This window comes from Chiloscyllium punctatum, chromosome 16, assembly GCF_047496795.1.
Source record: "Chiloscyllium punctatum isolate Juve2018m chromosome 16, sChiPun1.3, whole genome shotgun sequence".
Lineage (NCBI taxonomy): Eukaryota > Metazoa > Chordata > Chondrichthyes > Orectolobiformes > Hemiscylliidae > Chiloscyllium > Chiloscyllium punctatum.
The window spans coordinates 31,292,847-31,314,059 of record NC_092754.1 but is presented as its reverse complement, the minus strand read 5'-3'; the positions used below and the strand labels follow the sequence as shown (position 1 = coordinate 31,314,059).

Below are 21,213 nucleotides of genomic sequence, written 5' to 3'. Positions count from 1 at the left end.
TTCAGCTTCTTGCTTAGTAATGTCTCAGCAGCAGACTGCGTCAGCACCAAATAAACCTGATTATATTTTCCGGTCAAGGATTTGTGACAAGCTCCTTTAGTGATGTTTTGAAAATCCTAAATATGTTAAATGAAGCAATTTTTTAAAAAATGAAGGGGTTAATGTTTCTTGATAAGAATGTAGCTCAGCTGCATTGAGTACTAAGTGTCTTTATTTAATAACTGAGACAGCAGAATTTCTTGTAAAAGATGCCTTTTCTAATCCTGTTTCCGCGTCATTTTGGAGGTTGAGGAAGGCTTCGCTTTTAATCTATAATTTACAGCTGCTTGTTTTCTAGAAACAGTCTAATAACAACAAAATTTCTGTAGCTTTATTTTTTTTAGAGCAGTTGAAGATTTCTGCTGACCAGTGAACTAAACTGATTATATTTTTCTCTCTCTCTCTTTCTCTTCTCTCTCTCTTCTCCTCCTGCCCCCCCCCCCCCCCCCCCCCCCCATTTAATCTTTTCCTAAAGGTCTGGAAGACCAGTCAGCTTTATGGTGGTATTCAATACTCCGAATCCTCGCAGTAAGATTTCCTGGGTGAATCGGCTCCATATGGCTAAAGTTGCACTAAGTAGGTAATGGTCTGGAGAATCCAGAATCTGCAGCTTGAAATGTTACATTTACCCAGACCTGACTTTCAAATCAATGTGTGTAAGTTACACACAGCAGGTTTGGCAGCATCCGTGGAGAGAGAAACAGTTAACATTTGAGTCCATTCTGACTCTCTCCTTCAGGGTGACTCTTGTTCTGCTCTCCATAGATACTGTCAGCCTTGCTGAGTTTCTCCAACAGAATCTGTGTATGTTTCAGATTTTCACAGTGCTTTACTTGCAGTTCGCAGCTCTTGTTTCTCACACTGCTGGCTGTGGATTCATGCCCCTTGTTGTTGGACCCGCATTTATTCTCCAAAGTTGAGAAGGCAGAATAATTCTGAACTTTGTGACTTTACAGTCAACTGTCTCCAGCAATGTTGCAGTGAGTGGGTAGAATCTTTGGCAGTAGGTTAGATAGTCTTGGTTTTGGCTTGGTCATCCACTGAAGCTCTGAAAGGTGAACAGTTAGGCACAAAGTGTACAAGCTCCAGTATGTCGTGGGAGCTTTGGATTATTGATAGTTAACGTGTTAACCTGTGCTGCGAGATGGGGTGTGGAGTTGTACCTGGTGTTTCCTTTGTGCTCTGCTAGAAAATGAGAGATCATTTAGTGATCCTATTAGTGCTTGCAGCAATAAAGGCCAACAATAACTTGGGAGAAAATCCAAACTTGGTTTACGTTGAATAATTTGCCAGCAGAGTACAATGTGAATGGGTGGTGATCTTCCCATGCTCTCGAGCTTTGGTTGAAACAAGTGGAGTATTCCTAAACAGAAATAGTTTCATTTCTGTGGAAGGTGAGCAGGAGACAAATAATGGAGCTCCCATTTATTCTCCAGCAACAATGGAGTGATCCCAGAGCGATTATCTTTTGCCATACCTACCCATCCCATTTCACAGTAACTTGTTTGATTAATTATAGCGTGTTCTGAATCAACCCTGTCACAATGGACACTTCTTGCTGAGCATTGTGTGCATTGATACCAAATAATTGCCACATCTGACAGGATTTACTTCACGAATTTGATCTGTCAGCTAATCATCGAGATTAATTAGCTGCACTATTAAGGTGTGTGTAGGTGTCTCTTCATATCGAGGGCACTTAATTAAAAGATGCCAGTAATTTATTGAACATTAACAAAATTGCACCCAGCCTTTCATTGTGTTGAATGGATGATAACAGCTTTACAGCTTATATGGGCTGCCACATAGTCCCTTGTCCATTGTTTTAGATCAAAAGAGTGGCCATCAATGGCTGAGTGGGAATTATGTGGTGCTGTTCAGTGCAGACTTTATTCTCAAATTAGTATCTTCAACAGGGCCTCGTATTCAGCGTTCTAAAGGATGAGATTTCCTGGAAGCGGTGGTAAATGCATAACCCAGAGTAACACTGAAGCATGCCAACTCAGGGACTGCAGGATTTGGCCACCCTTTTCAGTCAGGGTGGCAGTAGGGATGCCACAATTGGAGTCACAAAGTGCCGCTGTGCCCATTAGGTGGTGGTTAATTGGAACTCCTGTATTCTGAAAGCCCCATGACAGAGTTTGTAGCAGGGTTAAGGCTTATGATGCATGAGCTCCAGAGCAAGATGCCACAGGATGATCAGAAGCCATACCGCTGTACCCTTAATCAAATAGCTCACCTCAGGAGCAGCAGGCAGAGAATAAAAACTGGACCCCATTTCTTAAAAAAAATCACTAGACCATATTTTGAGTGAGTTGAAGACATAACTGAATTGAATGAGAATTAATGTTGGGAATTCAATGCTTGAACGATTTTGTATGGGCCTAAAGTCTGTGCTTTTTAAGCCATCTTGGTACATGCCTGATTTCTCTCGCAATCTCTTTTTTTCTCTCTCTCTCTTTCTCTCATCTGCAGCTAAGGATAACCAGCCTGGCTGGCTCTGTATTGAGGATGATGGAAAAACAAAGGCCCCATTTTGGTGCCCTTTGCTGGCCTGTCGAATGTCCATGTACAGCTCAAAATGTCAGGACCTGAAGGTGAGCTCACAATGAAGCAACAAGAGTACTTGGTGCTGCCTTAAAAAAACAAATCACCATTTCTTGTATGTTTGACCAACTTGTCTGCATTTTAATCCTGGCTTTGATTTGTGGCCTTTGAAAGAAAGAACTTGCATTTGTAATGATGCTTTTCATAACCTCGGGACCTTCCAAAGCGATGTACAATTACTGAAGTACTTTTTGAAGTTAACTCAGTGTTGCAATGAGAACTGCTTCTGAACCACAAAGGACACAGCTTTACATAATCTCAGGATTATGTTTTTGAGAATTATAATATTCCCTATTCAAGATCTGTATTCTTCACACCAAAGTTTCTACATCAGCCAAATCAAAACTCTTTTGTAGCCTGTACTTTTGGTGCAAATTAAAGTTGAAAGGTTGGATTTTCAAGTGCAAAGGAAAAGTCAGTCAGCCACTTAAACCACAACTTTTTTCCACAAATCAGATGTACTTTGCTGCTTTGTTGTGCTGTTGCTCAGTTCCTTCTATCCCAAGACAGCTTGAAACAATTTGCATTGCCCACTTCAGTGGCCTATCTCCAGCTTTTTGCTCCTGTCTTGCCAATGTTTAACTTGTATTTGAATCTTTCACCTAAGAGAATAATGCATCTAGGGTTTTCATTATTCAGACTCTATACAAACGGTCAGCAACTTAAGTCCAAATACAGGCAAAATAATTGAATTTCTATTTGCGAGTTATTTTCACAAGTGAAGTTATGTTTTAGCATGTGACACTTTAACTTTACGACTCTTATAGGCTAGAGATGTGAAAATGATGGTGAATTTACATACCATTCCAATGCAATTGACCTTATGATGTATTTAGCAACTGGAGAATAGCAATCCAGGATATAAAAGAAGAATATGTAGTGAATGCTGGAGGCTGTGAATTATCCCATAAATAAACGTCCAGTTTTTACTGGCAATTAATCAGATTATTTCTCATGGAATGGGGAGCAGATTAAATGGTAGCATATTTTCTATTTGTCTATCCCAGTCACTATTTTATTTGGGTAGTCGCTCTTTACTATTCTGACTCCAATTTTTGGATTCATGGTTTTGGGAGTGAATGAGGTGGTTGAGTTCAGATGGCTAGTGTATGATGCAACACTACAGCAACTACATGGGTTCAATCCCTGTTGGTGGTAGTTCAGAGGGTCGCAAAAGGAGGGCCTTTGGTCCATTGTGTCTATCTTCTTGTTTTGCCCCATATGTTTCTAGTGGGGGCCCTCTGCCTAAGGCCAATTGTTTGTGTATCTTAGAGAGATGCCAGTGATTCTTTATGAACTATAACTAATTTTCTAGGCGTGACATGAAACTTGAATTGTTGCCTGAGATCCAATGTTATCTAAATGTTAATTGGAAGCTGGAAGCAGATTGTATTGAATGAAAGTGGATGAAGTATTTGGCTGAAGATTTAGTGAAATATAACTTTTTAGTCATGGTTTGTTTGTGGAAGGGTGGATGGGAGAAGCAAGCTGATAAAATGAAATGGATGGATGTTCAAAATTACATTGGCAGCCACAGCCAACACAATGACAATTTGTAGATAAGATCTTGCGAATAAGGTTGATGAGCAGTTCATCTATTTTTGCTGAACTTGTTTTGAAGAAGGAAACTTGATGAAGATGCTAGAGGAATTCCTGGGTCGTCATTGAACAAATTATACAAATTATTCACCAGTCATCCGAACCAGCGGTTTGGTAACCTCGCGTCTTCTCTCCATCTCCAGAAGGATCTGGGGTGTCCTCTTTCATGAGTCACAGAAAACCAGTATTCAAGTACAGCAGATAATAAAGAAAGTGAAAGGAATCTTGGCTTTTATAGCTAAAGGAATGGAAAATAGAGGTAAGGTAGTATTGTGCAACTGTACAAGGCATTAGTCAGACCGCACCTGGAGTATTGTGCACAGTTTGGATCCCTTTTACTTGAGGAAAGATGTAATGGTATTGGAGGTAGTTCAGAGGAGGTTCACTAGATTGATTCCAGAGATGAGGGGTTTGTTGTAGGAAGAGAGACTGAACAGTTTAGGCCTATACTCTGTGGAATTTAGAAGAATGAGGGGAGATCAAATTGAGTTATTTAAGGTGATATAAGGTGTGGATAAAATAGATGTGGAGAGGATGCTTCCTCTTGTGGGGCATTCTAGGATGAGAGATTATAGTCTGAGGATAAGGGGTGGCAAATTTAAAATAGAGCTGAGGGGAAATTACTTCTCCCAAAGGGATTTGAATCTGTGGAATTTGCTACCGCAAAGTGTGATTGTGATGGGACAGGGAGTAAATTTAATGAGGAGGTACAGATCCTTAATTGGCAATGGGGTTACGGGGAGAAGGTAGGAGAATGGGGGTGAGGAGCATATCAGCCATGATCGAATGGTGGAGCAGACTCAGTGGGCTGGATGGCCTATTTCTCCTCCTCAATGTTATGAGCTTTCCGCCATTCCATCACTTCCATCATCTCCTGACCGTCACTCATTCCTCTTGCAATGACATTTGTGTCCAAATTTCTCACTATCACATCTTTCCAACTGGTCGCCTTTTTCCTCTTCCTGATGGCCTAGCCTCCATCACGTACCTTGCCCCATTTCCCTGCTTTCTCTGCAACAATGGTCGTACCACTTCAAGCATTTCTTAGTTACTGTTTTTGATGTTTCCATAATCCTCACTGACCACCTGAAGTACTTGTTCATGATTGTGTTCTCTTTAGGTGCTCCATGCTGGTGTGCCACTATCTACATCTCATTCGTATTTAATCGTTGTTCCTCTCTTCCTGATATTACACAGGTTTCTGCTCTACAAGAGATTGCTGGTCTGTCAACTTCAGCAGATCTTTTCAATCACTCCTCCTCCTGCCATATATCTTCCAGTTACTCCAACCATAGCTTGTGTAGTGTTGTTTCATTAGAATGGTAAAAGGGGACTTTCTATTAGGATCTAATTTGGAAAAAATAGACTGGACAATAACTCTAAGTCTACCTATTGGATTTAATAGACCTCATTTGACTGTAGTCGACAGGATGCCTAGGTCTGCCTGTGGGCGGATTAGTGGACTAGTTGGGGTGGCAAATCTGACAGCCTCATTTGTAAGCAGAGCCGAGGTTGTCAGTAAAGAAAGAGTTTTAAGGGATGGGAGAGGGAGGAATAACATGGTACCAGGAGTGTTGACAAGCCCTACAAGGGCTCATTGCCTGGTACAACTGGGTAAAGTGGATGCAGTCTGCCTACTTGGAATAGAATTGTATCCAAGAAACGGCTTCTAGTTCCCTGGCCCTTTTCACTTGCTGAATGAGTTAGCAATAGGGTATCAACATCTTTGGCAACAAAACATTCTCTGCATGTCACATTCAGTGCTGCATGTTGATGTCACTGAAAGTCAAGTTGCAGATTCAGCCCTTTAGTGCTGCTCACAATGGGAAGCAGAAACCACAGTTACAATATTTGTGGGCACTGTAGCTCATTGACCATAGGTTCAGAACATTTCATCGTCCGGTAACTTATTGTGTACGCTTTATGTAAGAACTATCCCAACTATAAGACATCAGAAACTAACACCATAGACTGGCCCCTTTGGTCAAGAACTTGAAATCTGGCAATTATCTATAGCTCAGTACTTCAACATGTATCAACCCACCTATGATAACAGATTATATATTTATATCTCACCGAACAATGGAAACTGGGAGCAAGAGTAGGCCATTCAGTCCTTTAAACCTGTTCCATCTTTTAATATGATTGAGAATGATGCTCTATCTCTGCTGTATTTCCACTTTCTCTCCATACCTCTTGATGCCTTTGCCTTTTAATAGAGTAAAGTATTCCACATGAAGAGGTGGGAAGGTAGTTTGCCTCATGGGAAATTTCAAAACTCTTGGTGCTAATTGGAAGACCATACAATAAAGAAATAGCGATCTCCCTTTTCACTTCTCTTTCCCATGCGATTTGTTTGCATTCTGCTCAGTGAGTCATAGTCTTAAAGAGAAAATCTTTCACTATGCGAATGATAGGTCGATATGGGAGATAGATAGCTTTGCATTTGCTGAGTGGAAACAGATGTCCACACTGTGGTTGCCTTTTTGATGAAGGCTAATGTCCCAAGGCTTTCATTCCACTTTCCTCTTTACAGGTGCTAACATTTGTTTTTGTACAATTAGAGTATTCTGCTTTTATTTATCTGTGGGGGCAGCATTTGCCATCCCATTTCCCACCTGGGTTTGGACCCATTGTTGCTGAATTCCTGCTTTGCTCTTCCAGTAGTCCAGTTCATTTAAGCATCAACCACAGTTCAGTTGTTGAGTATTTGAAGTATTTCTGTGCACTTTGGTCAGGTGTTTATACTGAATCTGCACCATCAAATAATAATGCTCGAAAAGATTGGGGATTTGCAAAGCCAAGAAATAATGCATCGGTAAAAAAACAGGTTGGATCATTACCACTTGTCGAGTTTTGATGGTTAGTGCTGCCATGCAGATAGATGAAGAGATATAGACCCAAGTATTAAGAATTCACTTCTCCCAACATGCTTCTACATAATTATGTACCCTCTAAATTGATGTGAACAATTTTGATCTATTTATTTCACAAAGATTTGTTTCTGTGTGAAATCCTATTTTGCAAATTAATTTTAACTACCTGAGATTTGATGGAAAAGATTATCTACATGTACTTTTCAGGGCTGTAGTTGTAGTCAAGAAGAAAGATGTGGGCAGGTCCTGAGAGATATGTTTCACTAGGAGTCACTAATATAACCAGGAGGAGTGTGAGCTCAGCCTGACCTTTTTGTGTTTGAGAAACGGAGGTTTATGGAGGGTTTCCAGCTGGTACTTTGTTTGAGCTCAGCCAACTCAGCGCAGTCCCAGACCCAGGCTTAGGTCTAAGACCTGTGCAGTTTTAAGCTGGGGATGACCCTGGTGTTGGACTTACCATCTCCAAATTGAGACAGAGTCCAAGCTTGCATGTGTATATCAGTAAAACACCGCAGATGCCGGAGATCTGAAATCAGGACAGAAAGCGCTGGAGAAACTCTGCAGGTCTGAGAACTGTTTTTGGAGAGAGAAAACGTTGACCGAGTTAGTGGTGAGCCTGTGGAATTCACTACCACAGCAAGCAGTTGAAAGCACTAAGACGTGAAGAAGGCTTTAGAGACAGGGCTTGGGGCTAAACGGATCAAAAGATATGGCGCAAAGCAGGAACAGGCAAGTGAGGTAGATGATCGGCCATGATCACAATAATCATGGGTATGCTCAAAGCACTGAGTGGCCTACTCCTCCTATTTTTTATGTTTAATGTTTCAAGTTCAATATAATCCTTCAGAATGTGTGTATCAGTCAAGTAGTTGGTTATGAAGAGTGTTTGGAGACCACAGGTTCTAGTCCTCTCAGTGGAGTGTGACTGACAGTTGGATATATAAGTTTTTTTTTAATGTAATTGAGGATAGCATAAAACCAAACTGCAGCTGTCTGGCCTTTGTGTATTGACTGGCAGAAACAAATAATTACAGCTTTTAATCATATTCCAGCAGAAATAACAGTAATTTGCATGAATGACTTCTACCTATGTCCCTCGCTCTTTATTTTAAATGCGAAAATTTCAACCATCTGTCAACTATTATACAGCATTTACTTTCTGAGCATTTTAATCAAATGTAAGAGAAACTGATGACAATAAAACATTCTTATATGTTTGTGTAAGTGTATAATGCAATACAACGCTTTGATTGCCAGTAGATTTCAGAAATTCATAGTCTCTCTGTGCCAGCTCCTGAATTGATGTAGCAGAAACAATCACTACTAACATTGTACTTTTTATTTTTGGGTGGAAATGAAAGGAATGCTCATTCAACATGACAGTCACTTCACCAGTTTGTTTCAAAGGAGACAAACTCTGGAAGATTTTTCAAACTGCCACTTGCTGCGCAGTTTATCAGCAGTGATACTTTGAGCATTCTGCCTGCAGAATCTTAGAGTTGGTATGTTAGTCTTATCTTAACTTCTGGATTAGCCACTTCAATTCAAATCTGTCTTTCAATCTCAACAGTCAATTTTGCTTAGATATGGAGAGTGCACCATGCTTCCCCAGTAGCGGTTTTTATATCATAGAAAGTGAGTGCAATAGGACTAAGCAGAATTTAGTTTGATGACTGAGGATCTAGGGAACAGCAAGAGTGTATAAAACAGTTTCCTGAACTTTGGATAATTTTGAGGATCTTTGCCCTGACTATTCTAGACATATGCAAAGTGAAAGGACAGAGAGAGAGAGAGAGAGAGACAATGCAAGAAACAGCATTGAGATCGCTAAGGCACATGCTGAGTCTGTCTTGGATCACTATGTGTGAAGGAGGATCAACTCCACTTTCTCTCCACAGTTGCTGCCAGACCTACTGAATTAGAACATAGAACATTACAGTACAGTACAGGCCCTTCGGCCCTTGATGTTGTGTAGACCTGTGAAACCAGTCCGAAGCCCATCTATTCTACACTACTCCATTTTCGTCCATATGTCTATCCAATGACCATTTAAATGCGCTTAAAGTTGGCGAGTCCACTACTGTTGCGGGCAGTGCGTTCCATGCCCCTACCACACTGAGTAAAGAAACTAACTCTGACATCTGTCCTATGTCTATCACCCCTCAATTTAAAGCTATGTCCCCTTGTGCTAGCCATCACCATCTGAGAAAAAAGGCTGTCACTTACCACCCTATCTAACCCCCTGATTATCTTATTTGTCTCAATTAGGTCACCTCTCAATCTTCTCTCGAATGAAATCAGCCTCAAGTCCCTCAGCCTTTCCTCGTAAGACCTTCCCTCCATACCAGGCAACATCCTAGTAAATCTCCTCTGAACCCTTTCCAAAGCTTCCACATCCTCCTCCTAATGCGGTGACCAGAAATGTAAGCCGTACTCCAAGTGCGGCTGCACCAGAATTTTGTATAGCTGCAGCATGATCTCATGGTTCCGAAACTCAATCCCTCTACCAATAAAAGCTAACGTATGCCTCCTTAACAGCCTTATCAACCTGGGTAGCAACTTTCAGGAATCTACGTACATGGACACTGAAATCTCTCTGTTCATCTACACTACCAAGCATCTTACCATTAGCCCAGTACTCTGCATTCCTGTTACTCCTTCCAAAGTGAATCACCTTTGACTTTTCTGCATTAAACTCCATTTGCTACCTCTCAGCACAGCTCTGCAGCTAACCTGTCTTTCTATAACCTATAACATCCTTTGGCACTATCCACATCTCCAGCTGTTTCTGATTTCCAGCATCCACAGTTCCTGTATGATTGTGTTGATGTCCACAGAGGAAGTACACCAGTAAGTGCCTGCTGCAGGGACATCTTCATTTGGAGAAAGAAGATTATTTTTCTCAAAGTTGGGGCTTAGCGCATGGTACACAGCAGGTAAAAGGAGAACAGGAGCATTTATTAACCACTCCAATATGTTCCTCTCCCTGCAGCCTGCAGCAGCTCTTCACACTCCAGTGCAATCATCCTTACTTGGGATCTCCATTGCCAGTACGTGTCTGGCACAGGGATACCTTTGGGTAAGCCATCCTGACACTGGCAGGGAACTGCTAATGATAGGAGTTATGGTCTCCTTTTAGACAGCTGAACAAAACTTAACGTTTGTTTCTTTTCCTTCCATGTGCCCTTTCACAGATTGGCAGTGGGCGAGAACAGGGGCTGGGGCAGGTTGATCTCTTCTCCTTGAACAGATCTGCTCCCAAGCACGTCAAGTCCTTCCAGGTTAGCTCCTGGGTCTTGTGCATGGAGTATATCCCCCTAACGGTCCGAGAGGAAGACGATGTCGATTGTCCGATGGACAAACCAGGAGACAGCCCAATTATTGTTATGGGACTTCAAGACGGCAGGTGGGCATCCATTTTGTATTAACTTGCTCTCCAGAGTTGTCAGTTCTTCAAGTTCCTTCCATTAACATTTTGCTGATCAGTACATTTTGTGTCACCAGTAGCTAATACCACTTCCTCCATGAGGGGAGAGGGGGAACAAAATGCTTTTAGCCTTGAGGCATATCTTGGGGCATTCTACCTTGTTTCACATCCAGTGTGTCACTTTGAAATGAAACCATATTTATAATGTAGGGAAGCAAGGCAGCTAATTTGTATTCGACAGGTTGTATGAGAATGAAATGAATAATCAGTTAATGGAAGGCTTGCCTTCTCCCTTTTGAGTCCTGCACAGGATCTTTTCTCATCCAGCTGATGTTTGTAGGAAGATTTGAGCTTTGCTTTCTTGATCCCCCCTTCCCTCTCCATGCATGAGCCAGTGCAGTACCCCCTCAGTACTTCAAGGGAATGTCAGCTTTGATTGTGATATTCAAGTCCCTGCAGTGCGACATGAACCAACAGCCTTCTGACTCTGTGATATCCCTGTACCCACAGCTGACTTATACTGCTTTCTCAGTTGACTGAGGAACAACTTTACCAAGTTCAACTAAATGAACTGGATAAATAAAGGTGATTCATTTAATTGTTGCTTCAATGTCACTGGTGTTTCATACAATTAATTGTACGGCCTAAGTGAGGCACAGTACTAGCAGATTGTAACAGGTGGTTCTGTAACATAAGGGCTCCTTGTGATCACGGTTCACAAAAGAGGACAATAAATATATTATTTCTTTTGTAATTGTGCAGTTTTTGTTCGAAATTCTTTGTAATATTACCCATGTTTCTTTTGAACACCAAAGTGCTGGATATGTTCTCTATATGGGTCCAAAGGGGTTAATTGAGGGCACTCAGGGAATCAAGAGTTATGGAAAAGTGAGTATGAGGAACGTTGTGTCAGCCATGATCCTATTGAATGGCGGAACAGCCTTGAGGGGCTGAATGGCCTACTCCTGTTCCTAATTCTTTTGGGCTTAATGTCATTGAGCTTTAGTCAAAGTAAAGAAGGAACTTGTGGGTGACAGACCTGAGGCTACTAATAATGTAGATTAGGTAGTCTGCAAATTTATGCTGTGTTATTAAGCTTCATATTGCATACTGTGCAAAGACTTCCAGTTTTGCAGATGTAACATTGTATTCCTCGCTGTGTTCAATCACTCAATGATCTTTTGTATGTTATGACCCTGCCTGTACTGCATGCAAAATGCAACTTTTCACTGTACCCTGGTACTTGTGACAATAATACATAAATCAAATGAAAAGTTAGATCAGAGCAGCAGATATGCCAATCCATACTAGATCACTTCAGGCATGAAGGAGCCCACATACAGCACTCAGTCTCTCAGCATCTGTGGAAAGAGGAGCTGAGTGAACATTCTCTGAGTTGAACATCTCAGCCGAATCTGACAACACCTTCTGCAGATGAGCATTTCCATCACTTTCAGTTTTATTTCAGCTTTCCAGTTTTTCCTTGATATTTTGCTTCCTTTTTTGAGTGGTTTGATCAGGTTATTTTGAAAAAGCAAGCAAAAGAATTTAATCAGAAACGTGCTATTAACCTTCCACAACAAAATTTCAAAGCTTCCGCACCTTGGGACTTCCATGATCTGATTAGTTTTTTATCCTGCATCTACTTTACGATGTTGAATGCACTCACTGTGACCTAATCCTGTTACTTATGTTTTTGTTTTCTTTCTTGATAACGCTCATACTTTGCAAATACTATTTCTGTTTGTGTGTAAACTCTTTAAAAAAAGAGCAAAACGTAGGCACTGATTTGGCAATCTTGTTGTGAGATTTTGATGTTCGATGTGGAAAAAGGCGACTTCTCTGGCAAGATTGAAGAAAATAGTTAGGTTAGTCTGAACGGGAGGGCATTACTGTCACCCTCCAGACATCTAGAAGTAAGGCCAAAAACTGTGGACACTGAAAATCTGAAACAAAAACAGAAATTGCTGGAGAAACTCAGCAGGTCAGGCAGCATGTGTGGAGAGAAAGCAGAATTATTGTTTCAAATTTGGGGACTCCTCTGAGTTCACTCGACTTGCGATGTTAACTCTGCTTTCTCTGCACAGTTGCTGCCTAACCTGATGAGTTTCTCCAGCAATTTGTTTCAGTGGTCCAGAAGTGATTGATACTCATTGAGGAAGAGTTTCAACCAACAACAACGCTGATGTAATCAGCATGAAATTCTCAAGAGAGAATGTTTAAAAGTAACTTCTGTTGGTATTGGCAAAGGCAGAAAGTTGAACTGCAGCTTGTAGGGCTGTGTACGGTGAATCAGAGTCTTGACCAGGAATGGATGGTTTGAGTTGTAAGGAGCAGCTGGATAGGCTGGGCCCTTTTGTTTTACTGGAGCATAGGAGGTTGAGAGGTGGCCTTATGGCAGTTTATAGAATCATGAGGCATATAGATAAGGTAAATAACAAAGTTTTTTTCCCCCAAGGGCATGGGAGTTCAAAACTGGGAGGGGGGGAGGTTTAAAAGGACACGAAGGAAAGCGTTTTCACATGGTTTGTGTGTGGAATGAACAGCCTACGGAAGTGGTAGATGCAGGTACAATTAAAACATTTAAAAGGATGTTTGGACAGGTACATGAATAGGAGAGGTTTAGAAGGATATGTGCCTAACTCAGGCAAATGGGACTAGTTTAGTTTGGGAAACTTGGTCAGCATGGACGAGTTGGACTGAAGGGTCTGAATCCATGCTGTATGACTCTGTTTCCAAGCAATGTAAAGTGAGTGCTAAAATGATATGAGTCAATTTTTCAACACAACTGAATGAATGTAATACTAATTTTGAACAGAAGGGGTCAGTCAAGTTTTGTTCTCTAGTCAACTTCCTCTAGTCAACTGACTCTAGTCTCCCCAATGGTTGGCCAAAATCTTAATGTGGTTTAAGTATTCAAAATAATTTTCAATTTTGTTAATTATAAACTCCTGCTACTGAATATAAAATTTTAAAATATTGATTTCACCTGAACTTCCAAAAAGCATACGCTGACGTGCCATATAACAGTACCATAAAATGGATGTGCCAGCAAAGTTACAGTCCATGGATTGAACAGGGGATTGGCAGCACGGATATCCCATTGGCTAGCTGACTGAAAGCTGAGTGGTACTGTAGTGCATGATAGTTTAGTGGATAGGAGGGTGATATCTAAAGTGGATTTCTCCAGGATTTGATACTTGAATTGCTGCTTTTCTTAATCTATGTTAATAACCTAGCCTTGTACAAGGAATGGTATCAAAATGCACTGAAGGCACAAACGTGGAAGACTGTTGAAATATAAGGAAACTAGTGATGGATATCAAGAAGATGGATGGAGGAAGATTGGAATGTAAAAGTAAGGTCTCCATTGACCTATCTGACCATAGGACTGCTCTCTCATTAGACACCCAGGGCTGGTTTTACTCTGCAGTGCCAACCAGCTGTTCAGCCAACTGAGCTAAATTGACCTCTCTCTTACTGCTGGTGGAATGAGCAAGCACATGGCAGATTAATTTATAGTGTTATGGAAACAGACCCTTGAGTCCAACTCGTCAATACCCAGCAGGTTTCCCAAACTAAACCAGCCCCATTTGCCTGCCTTTGGCCCATATCCCTCTAAACCTCTCCTATCCACGTACCTGTCCCAATATCTTTGAAATGGTGTAACTGTGCCTGAATTTACCACTTCTTCTGGCAGTTTGTTCCACATACGAACCACCCTCTGTTTGAAGATGTTGCCCCTCAAGTACCTTTTAAATCTTTCCCCTTAAATTACACACAAGTTTATTATAGAGAAGAGTGAAGTGATATATTTTGGTAGAATCAGCAAAGAAATTGAATAATTTCCTCCTTAGTAAAAGGACTGGGCTGGAGGTTTGGGATTCTAGGTTTTATAAACAGTAGCTTATGTTACAAAAAACAAGACACTGTAGTGAATGTTTGTATATGTTTTCAAAACACTGATGTGGCCTCAACTGGAATGTTGTCTCCATTTCTGGACACCACCTTTTAGGAAAAATGTGCAGGCACCGGAGTGGGTACAAAGAAGATTTAAAATATTTATTGGTGGTTGAGAATTTTCAGTTTCATTGATACATTGGCAAAGCTGAGGCTGTCATCTTTTTAGAGAAGATGAGCAGAAACTTGATAGAAATGGTCAAAATCATGGAGGGTCTTAGCAGCGTAGATCTTGAGAAACATTTCCAATGGCGATAAAGGAGATGCCAGAGGAGGACGACTTATTCAGTTGATCATATCAAGAGCTGGCACAAAGGCTGCGATTTGGCTTGTCATCGGTGTTACAACTGTTCTGTGGTTGTACTATTAATTCAGAGCGATTTTTCTTTTCAGAGTAAGAGTTGAACGCTGGCTGTGGCTCAATGGGTGACCCACTTGCTTCTGAGTCAGAAGGTTTTAGGTTCAAGTCACTCTGCATGAAATTTAGACTGAGAGTCATGTGCAGTACTGTGGAAGTGCTGTATTGTCTGAGGTGCATAGAAGATGATCAAACACCGACTCTGCTTCCTCGGCTCAATGTAAAAATCCTACAGCACTATTTCCAAGAAGAGCAGGGTGTCCTCGCCAGTATTTATCCTGAAGCAACATGTGATAACCTGATTTTTAAAAAAAAATCCAATTCTTATCTCTAGCATTTGTGGGAGATTTTGATGTGCAAATTAGTTGCCATATTTCCCATGATATAACAGTGAGGGAAGTAGAGATGTGCTCAGTTTAGTGAAACGCTGGCATGTTGTAAGAGGGTGAGAGATGCTAGAAGATCTTTTTTGTCTTTCTGTTCAGTTTGCATGATTTTGTTTCACTCCCTATTTACTACAGAATCATCCCATTTACTACACCTGTTTTGAAAATACCAGTAACTTTCTTATAACTCAACCTGGCTCCTTTTGAAATGGCTGAACTCAGCCAATCTTTTGGGCAGGCTATTGAACTGTAAGGGGACACCTCAATAAAACCCAAGTTACACTTAACTTGCTATTTTGTAGAAAGAGTCAGTATTTGTGTTAGCTTTTATTGGTAGAGGGATTGAGGTTTGGAGCCATGAGGTCATGTTGGAGCTGTACAAAACTCTGATGCGGCCATACTTGATGTGTTGCGTACAATTCTGGTTGCCGCATTATAGGAAGGATGTGGAAGCATTAGAAAAGGGTACCCAGGAGATTTACCAGGATGTTGGCTCGTATGGAGGGAAGGTCTTATCAGGAAAGGCTGAGGGACTTGAGGCTGTTTTCATTAGAGAAGGTTAAGAGGTGACTTAATAGAGACATTCAAGATAATCAGGGGATTAAATAGGGTGGACAGGGAAAGCCTTTTTCCTTGGATGGTGATGGCTAGCACAAGGGGACATAGCTTTAAATTGAGGGCTGATAGATATAGGATAGATGTCAGAAGGAGGTTCTTTGCTCAGAGAGTAGGAAGGGCGTGGAACACCCTGCATGCAACATAGTAGACCCGCTAACATTAACGGCATTTAAATGGTCATTGGATAAACATATGGATAATAATGGAATAGTGTAGGTTAGATGGACTTCAGATTGATTTCACAGGTTGGCACAATGTCGAGGGCTGAAGGGCCTGTACTGCACTGTTATGTTCCATGTATCTCTCAGGAATGTTGTCAATCAAAGGTTAACACCAGGCCATGGGAGGTATTAGGGCAACTTGCCAAAATCATGCACAAAGGAATAGATTGTAAGGATCAGCATCCAAGAAGGGAAGAAAATTATGGAGTGGTTCAGGGTGGAATTTCAGTGCTTGGGGCGCAGAGAGCTGAAGACCAAGGTTGGAGTAAAGGAAACCAAACATGTACAATAAAAAAACCCTGAGTTGGAGGAGCACAGAGACCTTGGTTGGTTGAGAGGAACCAGAGTTGGTTATAAAATTGGGGAGGGATTTGAACACGAGTTTGAGAATTTTAAATATGAGTCATTATAAGAGTGAGCATGATGCAGGTGAGTACATAAATGGTGGACAAGATTCGAGATGCAGGTGACCAACACTATATATTCACAGTTTAAGCAAATGCCATTGCTTATGTTGTTAGACTGTCAGTGTTACCTAACTCCCTGAGAAGTGGGCTCTCACTATTGCCCTTGGTTCTCAATGCTCTGAAGGGGTCCTACGTTGGAGCTCCCATTTTCGGGACAATGGGTGTTATGATACCGGCTGATGTTACTACTAGACAAGTCCGATCCCAGAATGAAATCTGGCTCACTAGATCATAATTTGTTCTTTTTTTTTTAATTGAAACTGGTGGCCTTTCATGCTGCAGCTTGCTAGACTACAGATTCTGTTTTAACAATAAAACCAGCTTGAGGAAAGGAAGATAAATACATTAAAACATTTAACACATTCTAAAAGATTTCAAAGACCCAATGAAACAAAATCCCATCTAATATCACTTTATAATTAATCAAAATTCAGAAAAGTTGTCCTGCCCTATTGAATCTGTGGGCTTGTGTTTCCTGTTTTGACTTCCATTCCAATCCTATGAAATCTTTTCCTTGCATATTCACATAACTGAGATTTTTGACTTTATCAGCTTTGAATAATAAATGCAGATTTATAACCAAACGGTCCCGGTCTTGAAACTACACCCTTTCATTGAGCTAATTATTTCCTCAACTGTTCTGAACTAACTTCTTATTCTGGGAGAAACTATTTTTGGATCAAACTGTAGCCACATCTTTTCTGAACTAAATGCAGAAGCTTTTATCTAAATTAAAAGAGAAACTGCTTGTGTTAGCTTTAGTTAAGCTAACGGTTTAATGTTTTTTTTCTTCTCCTGTCATAAAGCCCTACTATGTAAGCAAGCTTCCATTAACATCCCAGGAGGTTTTCAAGCATCTGCTCTGTGATCCATAAAAACAGTTACAAAATGATTAACCTAGTTAACTATTAATTATCTCACACACAAATCTACAAAACCTAGCTACAAGTTTAATATCCTACTCTTAAAAATATAAATTAATATGTATAAATGTCACACCTTTCATCACACAGATTTAACATGACTATGTCTGTTTTCTTATAGTAAACTTAAAAATTCCTGGCACTATATTTCAGTGAAGAACCGGGGAGCTGTTTGTGTCCTGAGCAATATTTATTTCTCAGCCAGTTTGAGGGACTTTGCTGTGTGTAACTTAACTGCTAGTTTTATGTTCCAACATAGAATCCTTACAATGTGGGAACAGGCCATTCAGCCCATCAAGACCACTGACTCTCTGAAGAGCACCCCACCCAGACCCAACCCCCTACCCTATCCCTGTAACCCTGTACTTCCCATGGCTAATCCAGGTAGACTGCATGTCCCTGGACACTATAGGCACTTTAGCATGGCCAGTCCACTAACCTGCACATCTTTGGACGATGGGAGGTGACCAGAGCATCTGGAGGAAACCCATGCAGACACTGGGAGAATGTGCAAACTCCACACAGACAAGTTGCCTGGGGGTGGAATCGAACCCGGGTCCTTGGTGCTGTGAGGCAGCAGTGCTATCCACTGACCCACCGTGCCACCCCAAAAATATTAATTGACCATAAATGTGTTTTGGACATTAAGATTGTGAAAGAAGTGCATACATGTAAATTATTTCTTTCTTCTGTTTTACCTGATGCACATGAATGTTCATTCTTCAGCAGAAAGATTAGAGAGTAATGAGCAGATGGTGCATACTCTTGGCTCCATATTAATGTCTTTGGAGAGATCCTAAGATCCATGTTCCTGATGGAAATGAGCTGATTTTTATTCTTGATCAGTGTTTGGATCACGCTGTACATAATGGATCACTGTAAAGCATGGTGCACTTAGATTCAGGTCAGGTTTGTGAAGCAACTGACTGCTGTTTACTCTTAAGTAATCCCCTTATTAGGGGAAACAAGAAGCAGCTATGTGTCTGGCAGCAGAGAAAATGTGTCCTACCTATTCTTAATTCTGCAGTGACACATAGTGCAGTACTGAGGGTGTGCTGCACTGTCAGATGTGCCATCAAACTGTTGGGAAATGGTAGGACCCTGGGCAGACGGGATTTGAACCAGAACTTGGGCCTCTTCCTTCAGAGATAGAGACACTAACACTGCACCACAAGGCCGGAGCTAATTACCTGAAGCAAAATGATTTGTGGTGCTATTAAGGCAGGGGGAGTGGAACTAGTTTCATTGCTCCTGCAGAGAGCCAACACAGACTTGGATGGGTCAAATAGCTGCCTCATGAGCTGGAACTATTGTGATTTATTCCGGACTGATTGGCTTGTCAATATCAGGTCCACTGAGGAAAACAGTAATATGATGACACATGAACATTATAGAAGCAAAAACTGCTTTGAACCCATGAATTCCTCTGCATCCTATAGAGGTACAATATGGTGATGTTTTTAGACTGATGAGCTGGGGTAAACAGTAACACACTCTGCCTCCTCTCTGGCCCATTGCCCAGACAATGTCGAGTGTTGACAGACTGCATTCAACTGTTGCTGAAACAGGTGATGTGAGGACTGCGCAATCAAACCAAACACAAATTGCTGGAAGTACATAGCAGGATGGTAAAATAGAACATAGAACATTACAGTGCAGTACAGGCCCTTCGGCCCTCGATGTGCCAACCTGTGAAATTAATCTGATGCCCATCTAACCTACACCGTTCCATTATTATCCATATGTATGTCCAATACCCATTTAAATGCCCTTAATGTTGGCAAGTCTACTCCTGTTTCAGGCAGGCCATTCCATGCCCCTACTACTCTGAGTAAAGAAACTACCGCTGATATCTGTCCTAAATCTATCACCCCTCAATTTAAAGCTATGTCCCCTCATGTTAGCCATCACCATCCGAGGAAAAAGGCACTCGCTGTCCACCCTATCTAACCCTGTGATTATGCGTCTTGATTAAGTCACCTCTGAACAGTCTTCTCTCCAATGAAAACCGCCTCAGTTCCCTCCGCCTTTCCTCGTAAGACCTTCCCTCCACACCAGGCAACATCCTAGTATATCTCCTCTCAACCCTTTCCAAACTTCCACATCCTTTCTATAATGCGGGGACCAGAACTGTATGCAATACTCTAGGTGTGGCCTTACCAGTCTCGTGTACAGCTGAAGCATGACCTTGTGGCTCTGAAACTCAATCCCCTACCAATAAACGCCAACACACCAAATGCCTTTTTAACAACCCTAAAATGCAAGAAAATATTTAAAGTTAAGCACCTTCATGAAGCTAACACAAGAAAGTTAACTTCTTGCGTGCACAGAAGTTTCTTAGCATTTTGTCCTTTACATTCAGATTCCCAGCAATCCTTCCTGGCTGCATTGGGGGTGAACTTACCTCTCCCCCACCACGGACTTTAGTTCAGGAAGGTAGCTGTGATGATGCTGTCACTTTTAAAAAGGTTGTTTTGTCCTTGGGGTTTTTTTTTTGAAGAGGTGCCGAGGGGTCTAGTTTAACAATGGAAGGGAAGAGATCAGCTCCCATTTTAGGTTTTTTTTCTAGTTTGCTTTAGCCTGTAGCAGCCACGAGATGTTGGAGTCCAGAAGAGTTGCAAACTTCAGTAAAATATTCCTCTTGACTTGCTCTGAAATCTCCCTCTGAATGTTGTTCCCTCCTTCCTGTAAGAATCTGTGTTTGAATTTATCTTTTTGTCAAAGGATGTGTTTATGGGATTTTACTGTATTGGAACAGTAATTTGATGAAGTTATTCTAAATTCGGCTTTCTTTTGTTTGTGTTTCAACTGGAGTGTTTAAATAAATTTTGTTTTGCTTAAAGCCGAGTGGTTTGACCAGCTGCATCACCCCTGGAATATCCACTTCATGCTTGCCTTCAAAATAAGAAAAAGTGGAAGTCCAGGCTACCTCCTTTAAAATGTTTTGAGTGGATCTGGCCTGGTCCGTTACACAGCTCACTACCACCTCCTGCAGGTCGTTTCGGAATGGGTGACAAATGTCAGCAAGAACATGTCTGTGAACCAATTAAAATGAGATCTTAAAATTTCCCAAGGGTAGATATAGATTTTAAATGAGCCTCTGAGGTGTTAATTTGGTCAAAGTGTACAGTAGGTGCTGTTGGTGGACATGTTTTGTTGAAAGTACATCTGTCGACAAAACAGACCTTTCAATTGTCTGTGAGCCCGGGGCTACTTTTTACAATGGGGACCTCAAACCACACAGTGTATACCTTGATGTTACATACTGAGAGTAAAGTCATCAGTCTAACAGCCCCTTATTTATGAAGTGTATTTCTTAATTGATATTGAATATATCCTGTGCAGAGTGAAGAAAGATTCAGAGTTGAATTTAATTCCAGTTGGACAGAATATGTTTTATTTTCTTCACCTCTTGTAAAGGCTCTGACTCCTTTACTGAAAAACAGTTTCACAGCCAGCAGTTAAAAGCATATGAACTAAGAGCAGGCATAGCTCATTCAGCCCATCAGGCCCTCTCTGCCATTCAATAAAGTCATGGCTGCTCAGATTGTGGTATCAACCCCACTCTCCTCCTCGCCCTGTTCCCTTTCCAGTCACTTGTCAGTGAGAATTTTCCTTTAAGTATATTCAGTGACACTGCCTTCATGGCTTTCTGGGGGAACAAGTTCCTCCAACTCTGTATCCTCTAAGTAACCAGAGATACGATCCTGTATAAATATTTTGGGTGTGTGG

The 21,213-nt window shown here is 41.2% G+C and overlaps 1 protein-coding gene across 5 annotated transcripts in view; it reads left to right on the top strand.

Moving 5' to 3' along the window:
• Nucleotides 1–21,213, top strand: part of LOC140487128 (rho guanine nucleotide exchange factor 10-like protein) — a 205,014-nt gene that overhangs the window by 156,801 nt on the left and 27,000 nt on the right. For all 5 annotated transcript variants that reach the window (XM_072586666.1, XM_072586667.1, XM_072586668.1 and 2 more), the window contains 4 exons: nucleotides 515–615; nucleotides 2,515–2,636; nucleotides 10,114–10,200; nucleotides 10,316–10,527. In XM_072586666.1, coding sequence (XP_072442767.1) covers nucleotides 515–615; nucleotides 2,515–2,636; nucleotides 10,114–10,200; nucleotides 10,316–10,527 — 522 coding nt within the window. The remainder of the gene's footprint in view (nucleotides 1–514; nucleotides 616–2,514; nucleotides 2,637–10,113; nucleotides 10,201–10,315; nucleotides 10,528–21,213) is intronic.